The sequence below is a fragment of the Panthera leo genome, chromosome B1, assembly GCF_018350215.1.
Source record: "Panthera leo isolate Ple1 chromosome B1, P.leo_Ple1_pat1.1, whole genome shotgun sequence".
Taxonomy (NCBI): Eukaryota; Metazoa; Chordata; class Mammalia; order Carnivora; family Felidae; genus Panthera; species Panthera leo.
The window spans coordinates 123,221,273-123,247,244 of record NC_056682.1 but is presented as its reverse complement, the minus strand read 5'-3'; the positions used below and the strand labels follow the sequence as shown (position 1 = coordinate 123,247,244).

General features: G+C 36.0%; 1 protein-coding gene across 5 annotated transcripts in view; it reads right to left on the bottom strand.

Moving 5' to 3' along the window:
• STPG2 (sperm tail PG-rich repeat containing 2) overlaps positions 1-25,972 on the bottom strand; it is a 618,205-nt gene that overhangs the window by 467,006 nt on the left and 125,227 nt on the right. For all 5 annotated transcript variants that reach the window (XR_006201804.1, XR_006201805.1, XM_042935852.1 and 2 more), the window contains exons 8-9: positions 22,779-22,886; positions 4,842-5,001 (exon numbers count right to left, since the gene is read on the bottom strand). Coding sequence is in view for 3 of the 5 variants with exons in the window: in XM_042935852.1 (XP_042791786.1) it covers positions 4,842-5,001; positions 22,779-22,886 (268 nt within the window). In the remaining 2 variants the exon portion in view is untranslated. The remainder of the gene's footprint in view (positions 1-4,841; positions 5,002-22,778; positions 22,887-25,972) is intronic.

Sequence of the window (25,972 nt, the reverse complement as noted above, 5' to 3'; positions counted from 1 at the left end):
TAATGTAATGGCAGAGATTTTAACAATACTAATGCTTGAGACAATAAAGAAAATACCTAGTAAAATAAGGAGTTTCTGGCTAAGAAAGTTTGAGGGCTGAATATCATCACAAGTGCCAAGTAACAATTTTCAGCCATGTGTGAGAAGGTATGGGAAGAAAGAGATGGGCTAAAACTGTTGTTTTCAAAGGGAATTTGCAGAAAATGAAAATAAATCAAGATTTTCTGGATTTAAAAGTAAAACTCTTCTTCATCCATCTCTCCGTACAGCAAAAAGCTCTCAAAGCAAGAAATGGCCTGAGAGCAAAGACCTCAGAAAGATTTAAGATGGTACCTCACAGAATTTCTCAATTAAAGAAAAGGACTTCTATGAATCTTAAGGCCATATGTCACAGACCCTCTTGGCTAAAATAATAGTGCTCCTAAGAATCTAAGAAAATGGAAACAGAGAAGTACCAAAGGTGACCCAAAGTAGAGAAGGGTTTTTCTAAAAAGTACATCTGAATGTGGCTTCTGTCCAGTGTACTTTATTAGAAGTCAATTCAATAATATACTCACAAAGTTTTTATAAGGAATTGTACAAGGTTGGAAGAAAAAAGACAATAGTGCAAAATGAAAAGTGGCTATAGACCCCCAATCTTCTACAGGCAGGAAGCAGGTTGAGAAAGCTCAAACTACAAACACAGCCTATTTCTTTGGGATTTTTTTTCTTGCTTCTTGAAGTAGACCTGTATTGCAATATACTTCCCTCTTAGGAACAATTTTGCTGCATCCCAAAGGTTTTGGACCATTGTGTTTTCATTTTCATTTGTTTTCATGTTTTTTTATTTTTTTGATTTCCTGATTAACCCATTCATTCTTTATGTTGTTCATTCATTCATGTTGTTTTAACCTCCATATGGTCTTCCCAAATTTCTTCTTGTGGTTGACTTGGAGTTTCATAATGTGTGGTCAGAAAAAATGCATGGTATGATTTCAATATTTTTGTATTTGTTGAGGCCTGTTTTGTAACCTAATATGTAATCTATTCTGGATAATGTTACATGTGCACTTGAAAAAAAAATGTGTATTCTGCTGTTTTAGGAAAGAATGTTCTGAATGCATCTGTTAAGCCCATCTGATCTAGTGTGTCATTCAAAGCCATTGTTTCCTTGTTGATGTTCTGTTTAGATATCTGTCCATTGATGTCAATGGGGTGTTGAAGTCCCCTACTATTATTGGGTTATTATAAATTAGTTCTTTTTATTATTGTTTTATATATTTGGATGCTTCCACGTTGGATGCATGGAACATTTACAATTGTTATATCTTCTTGTTGGATTGTCCCCCTAATGATTATGTAGTGTCTTTCTTTGTCTCTTTCTAAAGTCTTTGTTTTAAAGTCTAGTTTGTCTGATACAGGTATTGCTACTCTGGCTTTCTTTTGACATTCATTTGTGTGGTAAATATTTCTTCACCCTGTAACTTTCAATCTGCAGGTGTCTTTAGGGCTAAAATGAGTCTCTTATAGGTCATATATAGATGGGACTTTTTTTAATGTTTATTTGAGAGAGAAAGAGACAGAGAGCAAGCAGGGGAGGGACAGAGAGAAAAGGGAGACACAGAATCAGAAGCAGGCTCCAGGCTCTGAGCTGCCAGCACAGAGCCTGACCCGGGGGTCAAACACACAGACCACAAGATCATGACCTGAGCCGAAGTTAGATGCTTAACCGTCTGAGCCACCCAGGCGCCCCTGGGACTTTTTTTTAAATCCATTCTGACACCCTATGGCTTTGATTGGAGCATTTAATCCATTTATATTCAAAGTAACTATTGATAGATATGTATTTATTGCCATTTTATTACTTGTTTTGTCATTGTTTCTGGAGATCTTCTCTGATCCTTTCTTGTCTTTGTCACTTTTGGTCTCTCCTTTGCACTCAAAGATTTCCCTTTAATATTTCTTATATGGCTGATTTAGTGGTCATGAATTCCTTTAGTTTTGTTTGTCTGCAAAACTCTTTACCTCTACTTCTATTCTGAATGATAGCCTTGCCAGATAGAATATTCCTGGCTGGGTATTTTTCCCATTCAGCACGGTAAATGTATCATACCACTCCCTTTTGGACTGACACATTTCTGTTGACAAATCTCCAGCTAGCCTTTTGGGTTAAGGACTTTTTTTGTCTTGCTGCTTTTAAGATTTTTTTTTCTTTATCACTATATTTTGCAAATTTAATCACAATATATCTTGGTGTGGGCATGCTTTTGTTGATCTTGATGGCGGTTTTCTGTTCCCTCTGGATCTGGATGTTTGTTTCCTTCCTCAGATTAGGGAAATTTTCTGCTATTATTTCTTGAAATAAATTTTCTGGCCCCTTTTCTCTCTTCTTCTTCTTCTGGGACTCCTATAATATAAATGTTATTACATTTGTTGGAGTCGCTGAGTTCCCTAAGTCTATTCTCATGTTGCATAATTCTTCTATCTTTCTTTTGTTCAGCTTCATTATTTTTTATTATTTTGTCTTCTAGGTCACTAACTCATTCTTCTACTTCTTCCAGCTTGCTATTCATTACATCAAGCTCATTTCCAATCTCGTTTATTGTATTCATTCTTTTTTTAACTATTTTATTACTGTAATAAGGGTCTATCTAATGTCTTCTTTTCTTTTGTCAAGCCCAGTGAGTATCTTTATGATTGTTGCTTTATATTCTCCATCAGGCATGTGTGTGTGTGTGTGTGTGTGTGTGTGTGTGTGTGTGTGTGTAACATATATGTCATATCATATATATATATATATATATATATGACATATATGTTATATATATATATATATATGACATATATGTTAGATCTCTGGCTGTGGCCTTATCTTGTTCTTTCATTTGGAATAATTCCTCCATCTTGGCATCTTGTATAAGTCTCTGCCTTTTTCTCTGTTAGAAAAGACAGTTATGTCTCCTGCTCCTGAAAGTAATAGCCTTATGAAAAAGAGGTATGTAGTGTCCATGGCATGGCACTTCAGTGAATGTCTCTGGTGTGCCTGTGTGTGATCTATTATTCCATTTTGGCTGCACTGTCCTTCAGGCCAGTAATCTGGAGAGGCTTTCTTTGCCTGCTGTGGGCAGTATTTGATCCCTGGATGAATGTGGCAAGTTTTAACTAGGTGTGCTCTGATCTGATTGTGAAATGAGATCTGACACCGACTCCACCAGAACTAAGGCCTTGCAGAACTTTCTAGTCAGGAGACATGGTACGGGCAGGGGCATCTGCTAGTCTTCTTAGGGAAGGGCTTGCCACACTGGGACTGAGGCAACCTTTACTGAGAAGGGCAGTCCCTCCAGAGCATGAGGGGTGGGGCTTGGTATAAACAAGTTAAGTAGCCAGAAATACAGCCTATTTCTTAAAGAAGAGAAAGGATGTGGGGCACCTGAGTGGCTCTGGTTGAGTATCTGACATCAGCTCAGGTCATGATCTCACAGTTCATGAGTTCAAGCCCCATATTGGGCTCTGGGCTGACAGCTCAGAGCCTGGGCCCTGATTGGATTCTGTGTCTCCCTCTCTCTCTGCCCCTCCCCAACTCATGCTCTGTCTCGAAAATAAATAAAAAAACATTTTTTTTAAAGTATGATTTGAAAGATAGAACCAAGAGCCCAAAAGGTAAAACAAAGGACCTTAAAAAATCATTACCATTGAGCCAAACTGGGCTCTAATCAAGAAAACGACAAATGTACTTGGTTGGATTTTGGAATTGCTATAGGGCTATGACTACTATAGGCTTCCAGTTTTCTCTTTTCTGAATAGAAGCATCCAGTATGATTATCCTCTTTCTCCCATCACTGTGTTTTGGAATGTGTGGGACAGATAATGTGTATCTTTAGTTCACAGCTCTTCTCACAAAGAAAAGTCATACTCAAAAGCTAATATAAAGTACTAAACCCACAAATTCTCACCTATAACTATACTGGACCTTAGATAACAAAATCCTGAACTTCAAGATTACATTCATAATTTCATGAGACTTTGGAGGCCTTGAGAAGGCATGTAGGACAACTGTAAATATTTTGTGGCCATAGGGTAGTCTACAGTAAATTAAAGATGGCCACAAATTCTTTGCTGCTCCTGTCATTGAGAGATGAAGTTTCAGGTTCTTCTGTTGCTCTGAGTAATTTGATTAACTAACAGAATGTGCTCTTTCTGACATTAGGTCATAAGAAGCATTGTACAATGCTGCCAGGTCTTATGGAGCCCTTAGCTACCAAATTAAAATACCAACTACCCTGGGGCAGCAATGCTGAAGTTATGCATGCACTCTGAATGAGTCTCATCTGACCTCTGCCTCCCAGGCATCCCACAAAATAATAATATATAATTGAAAACTCTGTGTTTTTAAGCCACTAAGTTTGTTATGCAGCAACACATAATTATATCTTAACATTTATATAAGTTATTTTTGTGCTGTATTCTTAGTTCTGTATACTAGAATACCCAGTGAGAATACTAGAATATGTGATGGAATATCCTTAAAATAAAATTTTAACAAAAGTGCATATCATAAGTTAAATTATGTGGCAGTGACCACATAGTTGACATATATGCACATCCATCAAGAGAAATTAGGAAATTTACTGAATAAAGAAAAACCATAGAAAATTACAATAATGATATCTAACATGTTAAATTGAAATCTTACTAAAATTGTACATTATTTTTCATCTATCTGTGTTTAGTATATAGTCAATACTTTAAAAATGTGATTTAAAATGACAGCACAAACCACAGAACAAAAAAAATGTACTCTCTTGTTACGTCCATCTTGTTAAGAATATTAAGTTATATAAATACATGGATTAATTGCTAACCTGGCATTTCCTCTGTCCTGGAGTCCTGTGTGAATCGAGGAGCACTCTGACCAAATGGGGTATTTTTCAGTCCTGGTGTTTTCTTCAAGGAATTGAAAGCAGTTCGAGATTCATTATATGTGCCAGGAGCTGGGGTGATTGATTTCATAGGTACAAATCTCTGGTAAAGAACAGGAAAATATACCAATGAGCAACTATAGTATATTTCGATATTTCATAAATTAAAAGCTGCCATCTTAGTAATATAACATCTGGAGTTTAATTAATTCTTAAAGGAGTGAAGAAAATATAGATGAATTAAGATCTTGTAACTATTAAAGCATAAAATATATAGCTCTTAGTAAAATCATATATAAATTAACATAGTAATGCATTATGTACTTTACTAAGCCAAATAGACTTTTTTGAAGGAAATTATCTCAACATGAGATTCTATATGATAATGTATGGACAATCTTCACATTTATAAGATAAAAAATAAAAATCTATATGATCTAACATGATTTCTTTTATGTAATAAAATTATACAATTGACAAAGTTCCTCAACATATATATTCACTTAACTACACAATATCATTAAATATCTTTTTAAAAAATCTCAAATATAAGTGATATATAAATCCAATTTAGCTTATAATTTTAAAATTATTATATTACAAACATAAAAGTTTATTATAAAGTTATAATATTTAACTTCTTAATAATATGTATCTATATGTATAACTGAACTCTTAAGAAATATAGCATTGTATAATCTTATTTTTTAACATTTTATTTGAAATAAATTTCAAATTTACAGAAAAAAATTGTACGAATAAAAATAAGGCAGAAAATACATGTATGTATGTTTACTCAGATTCACCCGTTGTTAACATGTTATGCCATTTGTTTTCATTTGCCCACACTCTCTGTTTCTCTCTCTTTATTTCACTACACCCATTCCTTCCTCTATGTGTCTCCCTGTGCGTCTCTCTATGTGCATGCACACACATACACACACACATGCAGTATATATATATATATATATATATATATATATATATATATATATATATATATATATAGAACCAGTCAATGGAAAGTTATATATGTCATGGCCCTTTACCCCTAAATACTTTGGTATGTATTTACCACAAATATGGATTTTTTTACATATCTGAAGTATAATTATCAACTTCATTATATGTACAATTATATAATACTATTATCTAATCAACTATCAATATTCAAAACTGTCAGTTGATCTAATAATACCTCTAGTACATTTTTCTCCTTCAGTATATAATCTAGTCTAGGTTCAGATATTGCTTTTAGCCTCTTTTAATGTAGGAACATTTCTAAAACCTTCCCTTGTGTTTTGTGACTTTGGAAGAATATAGCACCCCTCTTTTGTATAAAAGAACCTTCCTTAGTTGGGGCTTTTGTGATGCTTCCTCATGATTATATTCGGGTTATACATTTCTGGATAGCATACTAAATAGGTGATGTTGTAGCTTTCTGAGAGTATCATATCCAGAGGTACATGATGTCCTTGAATGCCAATGGTGATTTTAATTTTATAAAATTGAATACTCTCTCTATACTTACCAGTAAGCACTCAGCATTCTACTATAAGCAAGAGCTCTCTCTTCTCCCCCAATTATTCATTTTTTATCTATTTATGTATTTACTATCTATGTGGAAATATAAATGTCAGTTAAAACTATTGCGATTCACTACTGTGTTGTTGTTTTTTGTTTTGTTTTTTTGTTTTTTTAACCAGTAGGGAGCCATTAAAGTTGGCTCACACATCCTTATGATAAGTCATCATCTTTTTTTTTGAGACTTTTTTTTAATTTCATGACATAAGAAGATGTTACAGGTTCATCTTCTACCTACTTTGCACAATCCCTGCTTCTTGGCTTATTTAATAGACAAAGCTAGAATATATATCTATATATCTATATCTATCTATACCTATTTCTATATCTATACACACACACATACTCAGGGATATATATACCTATATATATATATATATATATATATATGCATATATATGCACATACATATACATATATATGTATTACAAATCATGAGTTCACATTAAACCTTCATTTAAAATCTGTCCTTTCTCACCTCCCCCAATCCATATTTGTATGTACCTTCTTCCAACTGAAAACCCTGGTTCATGATATTGACTTTTCTGCTTAACTCTGTAATACAACAAGTTTCATGATTGCTTCACCCAAAGGTGTATATTGGAATTGAAACCATACATTAAAATTTTTCTATTAAATTTATATATGTGAAAGTTCAGTTTAGTTTAGTCTGAATTTTAAAAAATATTTTTCTGGGGCGCCTGGGTGGGTCAGTCAGTGAAGCGTCCAACTCTTTTGATTTCAGCTCAGCTCATGATCTCGGTTCTTGAGTGCAAGGCCCACATCAGGCTCTGCACTGACAGCATGAAGCCTGCTTAGGATTCTCTCCTTCCTCCCTCTCTCTCTGCCCCTACCCTGCTCACACTCTGAAAATAAATAAACTTTAAAAAATTGAAAAATTAAAAAAATAAATAAGTAAATAAGTAAATAAATAAATAAATAATACTTTGCCAATGAATATATGGAGTGTTAAAATGTAATCTTTGAGGACACACATATCTTTCAGAGAAGGTTCTGAAGGCTCTCTGTGGAGGGTGGGGATAGATCATATCTACCACTGCCACTAGGGTCTTTATTTGTGATGCAAGAGTGTATTTCACAGTAATCATATCACATTCTCCAGGGTATGCACTAAGGCGACTTGAAGATATCTAATATATTTCTATGGCAATTTAATACCATCAAACTTTTATAATGTGGCAGCTTCCAGATCAAAGTAGTTGTAATAATTATCCAACTGCATTATGTACAGCTCTATTTATTTTCTCTTAACTCAGGAATGTTATTAACCTTCAGATGACTACAGGTTACTACTTTGGAACTTAAGAGGCATCTCCTTAGAGACAATTAGATGGATTGCAGGTATATTTTGGAGACATAATTAACACAACTTTTTAATAAATTACAACTTTTTAATAAATTTTAATAAATTACAACTTTCTAATAAATTAATGTTGTGGTGAGGGGCAAGGAAGAATCAAGAATGAATACCAGATTTCTCCTTTGAGCAACTTGATAGCACTTAAGGTACTACACAAAATGATTGTGTAAGAACAGGATACTTTGTGTGTGTGTGTGTGTGTGTGTGTACCTTTGATTTTTTTTAATATCATTATTACAACTAGATTCTCAGTTCTCATGCTATTTCTGTTCTTCTAATATGTAGTGCTGATTTGATATCACTTGGCACCAATTATAATATTTTAAATATATTTTCAGAAATGGAAAAGAATATGATATCTGTTTTGTTTAAGGGGATGATGAAGAAAGCAATAATCATTCCAGGGTGAAAGATATGGAAGAGTTAAAACCAACAGGAATGACTGCTAGAGGTAGTGTTAGTGTTTAGTTAACTATGAATAGGTACATTACTGACTGATAGGAAAAGCAATAATGCAATTAACAAGGTACACTTAAAACACAAAATTTTTTATTTATAAAAATAAAAATGGATTATATATCTGAGATATCAGGGGTTTTTTGGCCATTTGTCTACTTTATTTATTTGTTTGTTTCAAGTTTTAATTTAATCTAATTAGTTAACATATCATGTAACATTGGTTTCAGGAGTAGAATTTATTGATTCATCACCTATAACACCCAGTGCTCATAACAGCAAGTGCTCTCCTTAATATCCATTACCCATCTAGTGCATCCTCCACCCACCTCCCTTCTACCAACCCTCAGTTTGTTCTCTATAGTTAAGAGTCTCTTATGGTTTGCCTTCCTCTCTCTCTTCTTTTTCCCACTTCCCTAATGTTTATTTCTTTTGCTTCTTACATTCCACATGAGTGAAATCACATGGCATTTGACTTTCTCTGACTGACTTGTTTTGCTTAGCATAATACACTCTAGCTCCATCCACATCATTGCAAATGGCAAGATTTTATTTTCTTTTTTTTTAACTTTTTTATGTTTCATTTATTTTTGAGAGAGAGAGAGAGACAGACAGACAGACAGAGTGCAAGCAGAGGAGGGGCAGAGAGAGGGAGTCACAGAATCCCAAGTGGACTCCAGGTTCTGAGCCGTCTGCACAGAGCCCGACATGGGGCTGGAGCTCATGAACTGCGAGATCGTGACCTGAGCTGAGGTAGGACGCCCAACCAACTGATCCACTCAGGCGCCTCAAGATTTCACTTTTGTGATGGCTGAGTAATATTCCATTGTGTGTATGTGTGTATGTGTGTGTGTGTGTGTGTGTGTGTGTGTGTGTGTGTGTATTCTTTATTCATCAGTCAATGGAAATTTGGGATCTTTCCATAATGTGGCTATTAATGATAATGCTGCTATAAACATCAGGGTGTATGCGCCTCTCGAATCAGTTCTTTTGTATCATTTGGGTAAATACCTAGAAGTGCAATTGCTGGATCACAGGGTAGTTCTATTTAGAGGAACCTCCATATCATTTTCCAGAGTGGCTATACCAGTTTGCATTGCCATCGACAGTGTAAGAGGGCTTCCCTTTTTCCACATCCTCAACACCTATTGTTTCCTGTGTTGTTAGTATTAACCATTAAGACAGGTGTGAGGCGATATCTCATAGTTTTGTTTTGTATTTCCTCGATGATGAGTGATGTTGAGTATTTTTTGATGTGTCTGTTAACTATCCATATGTCTTCTTAGGGAAAAAATGTCTATTCATTTCAGACCATTTCTTAAATAAATTATTTATTTTTGGAGTGTTGAGTTTGAGAAATTTTTTTATAGATTTTGGATATTAACCCTTTATCTGATATGTCACTTTCAAATATCTTCTCCCATTCTCTAGGTTGCCTTTTAGTTTTCTTGATTGTTTCCTTCACTGCAGAAAGTTTTATCTTGATGAAGTCCCAATAGTTCATTTTTTATTTTGTTTCCCTTATCTCCCTTATCTCCAGGTCAGAGCTTGAAACCTATGTTCTCCTACAGGATTTTGGTGGTTTCTTGTTTCATATTTAGGTCTTTTATCTGTTTTGAATTTATTTCTTTAATATGAAATTTATTGTCAAATTGGTTTCCATACAACACCCAGTGCTCATCCCAACAGGTGCCCTCCTCAATACCCTTCACCCACCCTCCCCTCTGTCCCACCAGCCATCAACCCTCAGTTTATTCTCAGTTTTTAAGAGTCTCTTACATTTTGGCTCCCTGCCTCTCTAACCTTTTTTTTTCTTCCCTCCCCTCCTCCATGGTCTTCTGTTAATTTCTCAGGATCCACATAGGAGTGAAAGCATATGGTATCTGTCTTTCTCTGTATGACTTATTTCACTTAGCATCACACTCTCCAGTTCCATCCACATTGCTACAAAAGGCCATATTTCATTCTTTCTCATTGCCACGTAGTATTCCATTGTGTATATAAACTACAATTTCTTTATCCATGCATCAGTTGATGGACATTTAGGCTCTTTCCATAATTTGGCTATTGTTGAAAGTGCTGCTATAAACATTGGGGTACAAGTGCCCCTATGCATCAGTACTCCTGTATCCCTTGGGTAAATTTATAGCAGTGCTATTGCTGGGTCATAGGGTAGGTCTATTTTTAATTCTTTGAGGAACCTCCACACTGTTTTCCAGAGCGGCTGCACCAGTTTGCATTCCCACCAACAGTGCAAGAGGGTTCCCATTTCTCCACATCCTCTCCAGCATCTATAGTCTCCTGACTTGTTCATTTTAGCCACTCTGACTGGCATGAAGTGGTATCTCAGTGTGGTTTTGATTTGTATTTCCCTAATGAGGAGCGACGTTGAGCATCTTTTCATGTGCCTATTGGCCATCTGGATGTCTTCTTTAGAGAAGGGTCTATTCATGTTTTCTGCCCAATTCTTCACTGGATTATTTGTTTTTTGAGTGTGGAGTTTGGTGAGCTCTTTATAGATTTTGGATACTAGCCCTTTGTGCAAAATGTCATTTGCAAATATCTTTTCCCATTCCGTTGGCTGCCTTTTAGTTATGTTGATTGTTTCCTTTACAGTGCAGAAGATTTTTATCTTTATGAGGACCCAATAGTTCATTTTTGCTTTTAATTTCCTTGCCTTTGGGGGAGTGTCAAGTAAGAAATTGCTGTGACTGAGGTCAGAGAGGTTTTTTCCTGCTTACTCCTCTAGGGTTTTGATGGTTTCCTGTCTCACATTCAGGTCCCTTATCCATTTTGAGTTTATTTTTGTGAATGGTGTGAGAAAGTGGTCTAGTTTAATTCTTCTGCATGTTTCTGTCCAGCTCTCCCAGCACCATTTGTTAAAGAGACTGTCTTTTTTCCATTGGATATTCTTTCCTGCTTTGCCAAAGATTAGTTGGCCATACTTTTGTGGGTCTAATTCTGGGGTTTCTATTCTATTCCATTGGTCTATGTGTCTGTTTTTGTGCCAATACCATGCTGTCTTGATGATGACAGCTTTGTAGTAGAGGCTAAAGTCTGGGATTGTGATGCCTCCTGCTTTGGTCTTCTTCTTCAAAATTACTTTGGCTATTAGGGCCTTTTGTGGTTCCATAAAAATTTTAGGTTTGCTTATTCTAGCTTCGAGAAGAATGCTGGTGCAATTTTGATTGGGATTGTATTGAATATGTAGATAGCTTTGGGTAGTATTGACATTTTAACAATATTTATTCTTCCAACCCATGAGCATGGAATGTTTTTCCATTTCTTTATATCTTCTTCAATTTCCTTCATAAGCTTTCTATAGTTTTCAGCATACAGATCTTTTACATCTGGTTAGGTTTATTCCTAGGTATTCTATGCTTCCTGGTGCAGTTGTCAATGGGATCAGTTTCTTTGTTTTTCTGTTGCTTCGTTGTTACTGTATAAGAATGCAACTGACTCTGTACTTTAATTTTGCATCCTGCGACTTTGCTGAATTCATGTATTAGTTCTGGCAGACTTTTGGTGGAGTCTATCGGGTTGTCCATGTATAATATCATGTCATCTGCAAAAAGTGAGACCTTGACTTCATCTTTGCCAATTTTGATGCCTCTGATTTCCTTTTGTTGTCTGATTGCTGATGCTAGCACTTCCAACACTATGTTAAACAACAGTAGTGAAAGTGGACATCCCTGTCGTGTTCCTGATCTCAGGGAAAAAGCTCTCAGTTTTTCCCCATTGAGGAGGATATTAGCTGTGGGCTTTTCATAAATGGCTTTTATGATTTTTAAGTATGTTCCTTCTAACCCGACTTTCTCGAGGGTTTTTATTAAGAAAGGATGCTGAATTTTGTCAAATGCTTTTTCTGCATCGATTGACAGGATCATATGGTTCTTATCTTTTCTTTTATTAACGTGATGTATCACGTTGATTGATTTGCAAATGTTGAACCAGCCCTGCATCCCAGGAATGAATCCCACTTGATCATGGTAAATAATTCTTTTTATAAGCTGTTGAATTCTATTTGCTAGTATCTTATTGAGAATTTTTGCATCCATATTCATCAGGGATATTGGCCTGTAGTTCTCTTTTTTTACTGGGTCTCTGTCTGGTTTAGGAATCAAAGTAATACTGGCTTCATAGAATAAGTCTGAAAGTTTTCCTTCCTTTTCTATTTTTTTGGAATAGCTTGAGAAGGATAGGTATTATCTCTGCTTTAAATGTCCAGTAGAATTCCCCAGGGAAGCCATCTGGTCCTGGACTCTTATTTGTTGGGAGATTTTTGATAACTGATTCAGTTTCTTCGCTGGTTATGGGTCTGTTCAAGCTTTCCACTTCTTCCTGTTTGAGTTTTGGAAGTGTGTGGGTGTTTAGGAATTTGTCCATTTCTTCCAGGTTGTCCAGTTTGTTGGCATATAATCTTTCATAGTATTCCCTGATAATTGCTTGTATTTCTGAGGGATTGGTTGTAATAAGTACATTTTCATTCATGATTTTATCTATTTGGGTCATCTCCCTTTTCTTTTTGAGAAGCCTGGCTGGAGGTTTATCAATTTTGTTTATTTTTTCAAAAAACCAACTCTTGGTTTCGTTGATCTGCTCTACAGTTTTTCAGATTCTATATTGTTTATTTCTGCTCTGTCTTTATTATTTCTCTTCTTCTGCTGGATTTGGGGTGTCTTTGCTGTTCTGTTTCTATTTCCTTTAGGTGTGCTGTTAGATTTTGTATTTGGGATTTTTCTTGTTTCTTGAGATAGTCCTGGACTGCAATGTATTTTCCTCTCAGGACTGACTTCGCTGCATCCCAAAGCATTTGCATTGTTGTATTGTCATCTTCATTTGTTTCCATATATTTTTTAATTTCTTCTCTAATTGCCTGGTTGACCCATTCATTCTTTAGTAGGGTGTTGTTTAACCTTCATACTTTTAGAGGTTTTCCAGACTTTTTCCTGTGGTTGATTTCAAGTTTCATAGCACTGTGGTCTGAAAGTGTGCATGGTATGATCTCAATTCTTGTATACTTATGAAGGGCTGCTTTGTGACCCAGTATGTGATCTATCTTGGAGAATGTTCCATGTGCACTTGAGAAGAAAGTATATTCTGTTGCTTTGGGATGCAGAGTTCTAAATATATCTGTCAAGTCCATCTGATCCAATGTATTATTCAAGGCCCTTGTTCCTTTATTGATCCTGTGTCTAGGTGATCTATCCATTATTGTAAGTGGAGTATTAAAGTCCCCTGCAATTACCACAGTCTTATCAATAAGGTTGCTTATGTTTGTAATTGTTTTATATATTTGGGGGCTCCTGTATTTGGCACATAGACATTTATAATTGTTAGCTCTTCCTGATGGATAGACCCTGTGATTATTATATAATGCCCTTCTTCATCTCTTGTTACAGCATTTAATTTAAAGTCTAGTTTATCTAAGTATGGCTACTCCAGCTTTCTTTTGACCTCCAGTAGCATGATAGGTAGTTCTCCATCCCCTCACTTTCAATCTGAAGATGTCCTCAGGTCTAAAATGAGTCCCTGTAGACAGCAAATAGATGGGTCTTGTTTTTTGATCCATTCTGATACCCTATGTCTTTTGGTTGGAGCATTTAGTCCATTTACATTCAGTGTTATTATAGAAAGATATGGGTTTAGAGTCATTGTGATGTCTGTAGGTTTCATGCTTGTAGTGATGTCTCTGGTGCTTTGTGGTCCTTGCAACATTTCATTCACAGAATCCCCCTTAGGATTTTGTAGGGCTTGTTTAGTGGTGATGAATTCCTTCAGTTTTTGTTTGTTTGGGAAGACCTTTATCTCTCATTCTATTCTGAATGACAGACTTGCTGGATAAAGTATTCTCAGCTGCATATGTTTTCTGTTCATCACATTGAAGATTTCCTGCCATTCCTTTCTGGCCTGCCAAGTTTCAGTAGATAGATCTGTCACTACTCTTATGGGTCTCCCTTTATAGGTTAGAGCATGTTTATCCCTAGCTGCTTTCAGAATTTTCTCTTTATCCTTGTATTTTGCCAGTTTCACTATGATATGTCATGCAGAAGATCGATTCAAGTTACTTCTGAAGGGAGTTCTGTGTCTCTGGGATTTCAATGCCTTTTTCCTTCCCCAGATGAGGGAAATTCTCAGCTATGATTTTTCAAGTACACCTTTAGCCCCTTTCTCTCTCTCTTTCTCTTCTGGAATTCCTATAATACGGATATTGTTCCATTTGATTGCATCACTTAGTTGTCTATTTCTCCCCTCATACTCCTGGATTTTTTTATCTCTCTTTTTCTCAGCTTCTTCTTTTTCCATATTTTTATCTTCTAATTCACCTATTCTCTCCTCTGCCTCTTCAATCTGAGCTGTGGTCGCCTCCATTTTATTTTGCACCTCATTTTTAGCATTTTTTAGCTCCTCATGACTATTTCTTAGTCCCTTGATCTCTGTAGCAATAGATTCTCTGCTGTCCTCTCTACTTTTTTCAAGCCCAGCGATTAATTTTATGACTATTATTCTAGATTCTTGTTCCATTATATTGCTTAAATCGTTTTTGATCAGTTCGTTAGCTGTGGCTACTTCCTGGAGTTTCTTTTGAGGAGAGTTCTTCCGTTTTGTCATTTTGGATAGTCCCTGGGGTGGCCAATCTGCAGGGCACTCCCCCTGTGCTGTCTGGAGTAACTTGTGTTGGTGGGCGGGGCTGCAGTCATACCCCATGTCTGCCCCCAGCCCACCGCTGAGGCCACAGTCAGACTGGGTGTACCTTATCTTCCCCTCTCCCAAGGGTAGGACTCACTGTGGAGTGGTGTGGCCCCTGTCTGGATTACTTGCACACTGCCAGGCTTGTGGTGCTGCTTCGATGGGATCTGGTATATCAGCCCGGGTGGATCTGCAAGGTGCACAGGGGCGGGAGGGGCAGGCCTAGTTCATTTTGCCATTGGTGGTCCCCTGTGGGAGGGCCCTGCAGCACCGGGAGGGAGGCAGACTAGTCGGAGGTATGGATGCACAGAAGCACAGCGTTGGGTGTTTGTGCAGTGCAAGCAAGTTTGGTGACGGGTACTGCTTCCCTTTGGGGGAGAAGATGGCAGCATAGGCGGGCGCTGGGCTCACCTCGTCCTGCTGATCACTTAGATTCCACCCACACCTGCCTAAATAACCCAGAAAACTGCCAGAAGACTAGTAGAATGGACTCTCCAGAGCCAAGTGTAGACAAGAGGCCCACGGAAGAGTGTAGGAAGGTCGGAGAGGCAGTGCACGCTACACGGACTGGCAAGAGGGAGCCGGGGCAGTGGAGAGGCAGCCTGCCTGGCAAGGCAGAGTCCCTGAGTCTGGCTTGAAAAAGCGGAGGGTCCGGACTCAGTGAGTTCTGACAGCCAGCGGAACTTAACATCTGGAAAGTTAAAAGTCAACAGCTCTGCTTGGAGAGCGGGAGGGCGAGAGGACACTGGGAGGGAGAGATGTTGAGCCCTGTAAGACAGAGCTCAGCTAGGCAGGGAACAAAGGCGCTGGCAAGCACCATCTCCCTCTCCCACCCCCAGCTGAATTTATTTTTGTGTATGGTGTAAGAGTGAGGTCCAGTTTCATTCTTCTGCATGTTGCTGTCCAGTTTTCCCAACACCACTTGTTAAAGAGACTCTTTTTTCCATTGGACATTCTTCCCTGCTTTGTGGAAGATTAGTTGACCTTATAGTTGTGGGTCCATTTCTGGGTTTCCTATTCTGTTCCACTGATATATGTGTCTGTTCTTGTACCAGTACCATACTGTCTTGCTAATTACACCTTTATAATACAGCTTGAAGTCCAAAATTGTGACACCTCCAGTTTGGTTTTCTTTTTCAAGATTGCTTTGAATATTCAGGACTTTTTGTGGTTTCATACAAATTTTAGGATTGTTTGTTCAAGTTCTGTGAAAAATGTTGGTGGTATTTTGAAAAGAATTGCATTAAATGTATAGATTGCTTTGGTTAGTATAGACATTTTCACAATATTTGTTCTTCTCATCCATGAGCATGGAATGTTTTTTCATTTTTTTTGTGTCCTCGTCAATTTGTTTCACAAGTGTTTTATAGTTTTCAGAGTACAGATCTTTTACCTCTTTGGTTAGGTTTATTCCAAAGTATCTTATGATTTTGGTGCAACTGCAAATATGACTGATTCATTGATTTCTCTTTCTGCTGCTCATTGGTATAGAGAAATGCATCTGATTTCTGTATGTTGATTTTTTATCCTACAACATTAGTGATTTCGTGTATCAGGTCTAGCAATTTTTTGGTGGAATCGGTCAGGTTTTCTATATAGAATAACATGTTGTCTGAAAACAGTGAAAGTTTGAATTCTTTCTTGCTGATTTGGATAACTTTTATTTCTTTGTGTTGTCTGATTGCTGATGCTAGAACTTCCAGTATTATGTGAATAACCGTGGAACTCTCAGTTTTTCCCCAATGAAGATGATATCAGCAATGGGTCTTTTGAATATTGTCTTTATGATGTTGAGGTATGTTCCCTCTATCCCTACTTTGTTGAGGGTTTTTATCATGAATGGATACTGTATTCTGTCAAATGTTATTTCTGCATTTATTGAGAGGATCACATGGTTCTTACCCTTTTTTTAATTAATGCAGTGTATCATGTTGATTAATTTGTTAATACTGAACCACCATTGCAGCCCCAGAGTAAACCCCACTTGATCATAGTGAATAACTTTTTTAATATACCATTGGATTGATTTCCCAGTATCTTGTTCAGAATTTTACATCCATTTTCTCAAGGATGTTGGCCTATAATTCTTCATTTTATTGAGGTTTTTATCTGGTTTTGGAATCAAGGTAATGCTGGCCTCATAGAATGAGTTTGGAAGTTTTCTTTCTATTTATATTTTTTGGAATAATTTGAGAATAGGTATTAAATCTTCTTTAATGTTTGGTAGAATTCACCTGGGAAGTCATCTAGCCCTGGAATTTTGTTTGTTGGGAGATTTTTGATTACTGATTCAATTTTTTTGTTTGTTACTGGTCTGTTCAAATTTTCTATTTCTCCCTGTTTCAGTTTCAGCAGGTTATATGTTTCTAAGATTTATCCATTTCTTCTAGATTGCTCAATTTGTTGGTATATAATTTTTCATAATATTCTTTTATAACAGTTTGTATTTCTGTGGGTGTTAGTTGTGATCTCTCCTCTCTCATTTGTGATTTTATTTATTTGGGTCCTTTCTCATTTCTTTGTGATAAGTCTGTCTAGGTGTTTATAAATTTTATTAATTCTTCAAAGAACCATCTCCTAATTTCATTGATATGTTAACTGGTGGGGTTTTTTTGTTTGTTTGTTTCTATATAATTTATTTCTGCTCTAATCTTTATTATTTCCCTTCTTCTGCTGGCTTTAGGCTTCATTTGTTGCTCCTTTTCTAGCTTTTTTAGGTATAAGGTGAGGTTGTGTATTTGAGGTTGTGAGGTTGTGCTTCTTGAGATAAGCCTGTATTGCTATATACTTACCTCTTATGACCATTTTGATGCATCCCAAAGGTTTTGGACTGTCACGTTTTCAATTTCATTTGCTTCCATATATTTTGTATTTCTCTTTAATTTCATGATTAACTCATTAATTCTTTAGTAGGATAGTGTTTAACCTCCATGTATTTGTTGTTTTAACAGTTAATTTTTCTTGTGATTGGCTTCATTTTTCATAGCTTTGTGGTTGAAAAATATGCATACTATGATCTCTATCTTTTTGTGCATATTGAAGCCTGAATCTGTCCCCATATGTGATATTTTCTGCAGAATATCTTTGTGCACTCAAACTAAATGTGTATTCTGCTGCTCTATGTTGAAATATTCTGAATATATCTATCAAGTCCATTGGGTACAGTGTGTCATTCAAAGCCATTGTTTCCTCCTTGATTTTCTGCTTAGATGAATTGTCTATTGGTGTAAGTGGGGTGTTAATGTTCTCTACTGTTATTGTATTGTAATCGATGAGTTTATGTTTGTTATTAATTGATTTATATATTTGGCTGCTTCCACATGGAAGCATAAATAATTATATTTGTTAGGTCTTCTTGTTGGATAGACCCTTTTTTTATGATATAGTGCCCTTCTTCATCTCTTGCTCTGTTTTTGGTTTAAAATCTAGTTTGTCTGATATATATATATGGCTACTCTGGCTTTTTTCACATCCATTAGCATGATAAATGGTTCATTCTCTCATTTTCAATCTGTAGGTGTCTTTAGGTCTAAAGTGAGTCTCTTGGGGCATCTGGGTGCCTCAATCAGTTAAACGTCCAACTTCAGGTCATTTCTCATGGTTTGGGGGTTCAAGCCCCACCTCAGGCTCTGTGCTGGCAGCTCAGAGCCTGGAGCCTACTTCAGATTCTGTGTCTCCCTCTCTCTCTTCCCCTTCCCTTCTTGCTCTCTCTCTCTCTCTCAAAAAATAAATAAGCATTAAAAAAAATTAGAGACAAATGGCCAAGATGACAGAGTAGCATGGAAGTTCTCAGCTTCCCTCATCCTGAAATGAAACTACATCAGCATGAAGTGAGTCTAGATTTTAAAATAAAGACTGTAACAAGAGATGAAGAAGAGCATTATATCACAACTAAAGGGGTATATCCACCAAGAAGATCTAACAATTGTAAATATTTATGCCCCCAACATGAAGAAACCCAATATATAAATCAATTGATCACAAACATACAGAAGTTCATTGATAATAATACCATAATAGTAGGGGACTTCAACACCCCACTTACAACAATGGACAGATCATCTAAACAGAAAATCGACTAAGAAACAATGGCTTTGAATGACACACTAGACAGGATGGACATAACAGATATATTCAGAACATTTCATCTTAAAGCAGCAGAATACACATTATTCTCCTGTGCACATGGAACATTCTCTAGAATAGATCACATACTGGGACACAAATCAGCCCTCAACAAGTACAAAAAGATCAAGATCATACCTTGCATATCTTCAGACCACAGCACTATGATACTCAAAATCAACTACAAAAAAAAAAAAAAAAAAACTTTGGAAGTGCCATGAACACTTGGAAATTAAAGAACATCCTTCTAAAAAATGAATGGGTTAACCAAGAAATTAAAGAGTAAATTAAAAAGTACATGGAAGCCAATGAAAATGAAAACATGACAATCCCAACTGGGATGCAGCAAAGACAGTAATAAGAGGGAAGTATATAGCAATCCAGGCCTTCCTAAAGAAGGAAGAAATTTCTCAGATACACAATCTGACCTTACACCATAAAGAGCTAGAAAAAGAATAGCAAATAAAGCCCAAAACCAGAAGAAGACAGGAAATAATAAAGATTAGAGAGCAGAAATACAAACAATAATAAGAGAATATTATGAGAAGTTATATGCCAATAAATTGGGCAATCTGGAAGAATGGACAAATTCTTAGAAACATATAAACTACCAAAACTGAAACAAGAAGTCATAGAAAATTTGAACAGATCTATAACCATTAAATTAATTGAATTAATAATCATAATCAAAAATTTTTCAACAAACAAGAGTCCAGGGCCAGAAGGCTTTCCAGGGGAATTCTACAAAATATTTAAAGAAGAGTTAATACTTATTCTTTGGAAGCTGTTCCAAAGAATAGAAATGGCAGGAAAACTTCCAAAATCATGCTATGAGACCAGCATTACCTTGATTCTAAAAGCAGACAAAGATCACAATAAAAAGAATAACTATAGACCAATTTCCCTGATGAACATGGATGCAAAAATTCTCACCAGGATACTAGCAAACTGAATCTAACAATACAGTAAAAGAAGTATTCACCACAATCAAGTGGGATTTATTCCTGGTTCAATATCCACAAATCAATCAATATCATACATCACATTAAAAAGAAAGAATAAGAACCACATGAACCTCTCAATAGATGCAGAGAAAGCAATTGACAAAATACAGCATCCTTTCTTGATAAAATCCTCAAGAAAAATACCCACCACTAATATTATCTTCAATGGGGAAAAACTGAGAGCATTCCTCCTAAGGTCAGGAACATGACAAGGATGTCCACTCTCACCACTGTTATTCAGCATAGTGTTAGAAGTCCTAGCCTCAGCATTCAGACAACACAAAAAAAGAAAAGCCATCCAAATCAGCAAGGAGAAAGTCGAACTCTTCACAGACTATAGGATACTCTATGTGGAAAACCCAAAAGATTCTACCAAAAAACTGCTAGAACTGATCCATGAATTCAGCAAAGTCACAGGATATAAAATCAATGCACAGAAATCCATTGCATTTCTATACACCAGTAATGAAGCAGCAGAAAGAAAAATCAAGGAATCAACCCCATTTACAACTGCAGCAAGAAACATAAAATGCCCAGGAATAAACTTAACCAAAGAGGTGAAAAATCTATACACTAAAAACTATAGAGAGTTTATGAAAGAAATTGAAGAAGACACAAAAAAATGGAAAAACTTTCCATGTTCATGGATTGGAAGAACAAATATTGTTAAAATGTTGATACTACCTAAAGCAATCTACATATTAAATGCAATGCCTATCAAAATAACACCAGCATTTTTCACAGAGCCAGAACAAACAATTTTAAAATTTGTATGGAACCAGAAAACACCCCAAATAGCCAAAGCAATCCTGAAAAAGAAAACCAAAGCTGAAGGCATTACAATTCCGACTTCAAGTTGTATTACAAATCTGTAATCATCAAGACAGTATGGTATTGGCAGAAAAACAGACACATAAATCAATGGAACAGAGTAGAGAACCCAGAAATGGCCCCACGAACATATGGCCAACTAACCTTTGACAAATCAGAAAAGAATATCCAATGGAATAAAGACAGTCTCTTCAGCAAGTGGTGCTGGGAAAACTGGACAGCGACATGCAGAAGAATGAACCTGGACCACTTTCTTACACCATACCCAAAAATAACCTCAAAATGGATGAAAGACCTAACTGTAAGACAGGAAGCCATCAAAGTCCTAGAGGAGAAAACAGGTAACAACCTCTTTGACCTGGGCCACAGCAACTTCTTAGTTGACATGTCTCCAGAGGGAAGGGAAACAAAAGCAGAAATGAATTATTGGGACCTCATCAAGATAAAAAGCTTCTGTACAGTGAAGGAAACTATCAGTAAAACTAAAAGGCAGCTGACAGAATGGGAGAAGATATTTGCAAATGACATATGAGATAAAGGGTCAGCATCGAAAATCTATAAAGAACTTATCAAACTCAACACCCAAAAAACAAATAATCCAGTGAAGAAATGGGCAAGAGACATGAATAGACATTTTTCCAAAGAAGACATCCGATGGCTAACAGACACATGAAAATATGCTCAACATCATTCATCATCAAGGAAACACAAATCAAAACCATAATGAGATACCACCTCACACCTGTCAGAATGGCTAACATGAACAACTCAGGCAACAACAGATGTTGGCGAGGATGAGGAGAAAGAGGATCTCTTTTGCACTGCTTGTAGGAATGCAAACTGGTGCAGCCACTCTAAAAAACAGTATGGGGGTTCTTCAAAAAATTAAAAATATAACTACCCTTCGACCCAGCAATTGCACTACTAGGTATTTATATTAAGGATACAGGAGTTCTGTTTCAAAGGGGCACATGTACCTCAATGCTTATAGCAGAGCTATCAACAATAGCCAAATTATGGAAAGGGCCCAAATGTCCATTGACAGATGAATGGATAAAGAATATGTGGTATATATATACAATGGAATACTACTCAGCAATCAAAAAGAATGAAATCTTGCTATTTGCAACAATGTGGATGGAATAAGAGTGTATTATGCTAAGCAAATTAGTCAATTAGAGAAAGACAAATATCACGTAACCTCACTCATATGTGGAATTTAAGATACAAAACAGATGAACATAAGGGAAGGAAGAAAAATTAATATAAAAACAGGGAGGGAGATAAAACATAAGAGACGGTTAAATACAGAGAACAAACTGAGGGTTGCTGGAGGGGTTTTGTGAAGGGGATGGGCTAAATGGGCAAGGGGCATTAAGGAGGATACTTGTTGGGATGAGTACTGGGTGTTATATGTAGGAGATGAATCACTGGAATCTACTCCTGAAATCATTATAGCACTCCCAAAAAGTCCTCTTTAATATAATTTTTTAAAGTTTTATTTATTTATTTTTGAGAAAGACACAGAGAGGTGGGGGGGTGGGGGAGAGGAGCAGAGAGAGAAAGAGAGAGAGAAAATCAAGCAGGCTCCATGCTGTCACTGTCAGCATGAATCCCAATGCGGGCTTGATCCCACAAACCATGAGATCATGACCTGAGCCAAAATCAAGAGTCAGACACTTAACTGCCTCAGCTACCCAGGCATCTCTAACTTTTCTTTTTATAATCTCCCAAAACACCACCAGATTTGTTTCTGGCTTCACTTGTATCTATTATGCTCTATGTATGAAAATGACTGTAGAACATTACCTGGGACTGAGAAAGAAAAGCAGGTGATGCATCATTTACGCTTGGTATCATACTTTCAGTCTTCTGAAATTGACTTTTAATGTCATATTTTCCAGGCCCCGGTACTCCCTAAATTACAAAAGAAAAAATACATGTTCTCATTAAGAAAGCATCTATAGTACCTAAGGGAACAGTTGGCTAAATATATGAACCAAAGTTACAGGGTTTTTAAGCAAATTCCTACACGAAATTACTAAAGCACTTCATTAAAAGGCAAGCCAGAACAAACTTAAGAGAAACAACAAAAAATTTTCCTTAGCAAATTTCCCTAGGAACCTGAAAACATACTACTTGAAACTTTGCTGCCCTCTACTGATAGAGCTCAGAAAAAAATTATCTACTTCACATAATTAAAAATTACAATGAATAAAGGTGGTTTCTATATTTCTTCTATTTAAAAGTATACAACCAAATCTTATCTAAGAAAATATTTTTACTATATTTTCAAGTTTCTATTAATCAATAAACTACCTTGTTTCCAACAAATAAGCTTCAGGATATATTTTATTTCAAATACAAATATTAGAAAATGTAAGAAATTAAGTTTTAGCCAGATACTTTATAACAGTAAAACTTAATTCAGAAAATACTCATACTGACTTTTCTATTATCTTAAACACATTTAACTTGAGATATATATATATATATATATATATATATATATAATATCAAGAATTTAAACACAGTACTATATATATTTACAAAATATATACAAGCGTTATTTAAATATATATCAAAAAGTAGTATATATTAATCATCAAAGATTTTAGTAATCTTATACAATACTTTTCATACTATTAAAAAGTTTCAAATCTTCTGTTTCATATATACCTCCTCTGCTTTTTTACAATGTAAAGAATTATTCCTTAATTTATGAATTACATACTTGGATATATAATAAAACTCTATCAGGAAATCCTGTCATCTCTATCATTATATGTCTAAAACCAACCCCACTTCTCTCCATCTCCAAAGACATCACTCTGATCCAAGCCTCCATCTCTTACCTGGATTATTGTGAAATCTTCCTAACTTCCCCCCTGCTTCCACCCTTATCCTCCTTCAGTCTATTTCTCAACATGGCAGCTAGTGATGGATCCAGTTAAGGTCCTGAGTCATACTGTACCACTCCTCTTCTTGAATCCATTCAGTGGCTTCCAATCTCATGTTGAGCAAAAATCAAGGTCTTAATATGATATGACTTTCACCCCCCAGACTCACTATCAGCACTCTAACCTAATCTCCTATTACTTTTCCATTTCCCTTTTTTTTTTTTTTTTTTTTTTTTTGTTTCATTGTATTTATTTTGACAGAGAGAGGGAGAAATCAAGCACAAGCAGGGGAGAAGCAGAGACAGAAGGAGAGAATCACAAGCAGGCTCCATACTGTCATCACAGAGACCCACCTGGGGCTCAGTCCCACAAACTGTGAGATCATGACTTGAGCTGAAATCAAGAGTCAGGCACTTAACCAACTGAACCACCCAGGCACCCTATTTCTCATTTCCATTCACTCTGTTTATCAATAAGATCTCAGGACCTTTGCACTCTGTTTGAGATGTTCTCCGAGATAACTCCAGGGCTCACTCCTTCATTTCAGTCATAACACTATTCAATGTTACCTTCTCAATGAGTCATTTCTAGGCCACCCAATCTCAATTTAATTGCCTCCCCTAAGTAACTCCTTCCCCCTTTCCTACCTATTTTTTAGCCTTATCATGTTTTACTATCCAAAATACAATTTTCTGCTACATTGTAAGCTCCAAGAGGGCAGTTATTTTTTGTTTTGTTTGCTCCTGTATCTTTACAGTACAGAAGACTATGTGGAGCATAGTAGGTGCTCAGTTAATATTTGCCCGAAGAATGGATGAAAAGATAAATGTATGCATTGAATCCTACATTTTCACTGATCATATAATGGATTTGGAGATAGGTTCCTCTGGGAAATAATGTGACTCCAAATTAGAGCAATAGCTAGTTCTAACCATAGTAAAATATCTTAAAGCCTACATATTAAATAATAACAATAACACCTGGGAAATTTTTATTGAGGATAAATTCTTATACACAAGTACCTATTCTTATTAATAAGTTTGAATCTAAAAATGTGTATGAAGGTCCATGTTATCTTGTCTCAAATGAACAAGTCTATGCCATTATTTGGTGGCTGCTAGAAAAGATGTACTTTGGCTATGGAATAAGATTGTTTTTAAATCTACAAACTTATAGGAAGTTAAGTTTAGAATTAAAAAAAACTTCTACATAATTCTGTTTATACAAACCTATGAGATACATATCAAATATAGAAATATAGAGAACATAACTTGAAATATACCATATTAACCTATTTTCTTAAATGTTACCATTATGCTATATCCATCTTCTACATATAGGCAGGCTTGGTATAAAATAATCAGCTACTGAAAAATTGGGATTACCTTCCTACTGTTATAAACATTGTGTTAGTGCTCATTACTATGGATCACAGGGAAAAGACTTAAGTGTGAATAATGAGATAAATGAATATACTTAGTCTTGGGTTTATTCTGCATAAAAGCAGAAATGAAATCTTGACCTCTTCAGTGAATATCTTTTTCCTTTTTTACTGTTTTTTCATAAAGTTCCTAATGTTACTGAACTTTATTTCACGAAAATAAGATATAGTAGTAAAATTAGCTCTTGCTTCTAAAAAGTTAGGCTTAGGACAATTAAAAAAATTTTTAAATAGAGGACTATGAGACACTGACCACTCAAGACAAGCCTCCATTTATGACAATATAAAGGTGAAAAGACTTTGAGAAGACCAAACCCTAGGCACTGGCTGAAAATGCTGTAATATTTATCCTGCTTTTTAAAATTGTTATCAACAGACTACCCACATTAGTATCAACCTATTAAATACATAGTTCCCTTCACCACAGTGTCTCATCTGAGATCTAGTGAGCAGAATCTCACTGAGTAGAGGAATCCACACTTCTAACAAGCCTCACAGATGATCCTCATGTATAATAAAGAACCACAGCTCTGTCCAAAAGGGGATTACAGCATCTTCTGCTAAGTACATACATCCCAAGGGAGAAGTCCTAGATCTAAGGAGTATTCTGCCTTGGAAACGGAAGCTAAAGATTATTAAGGCAGGTTGTTTATGGCATCTTT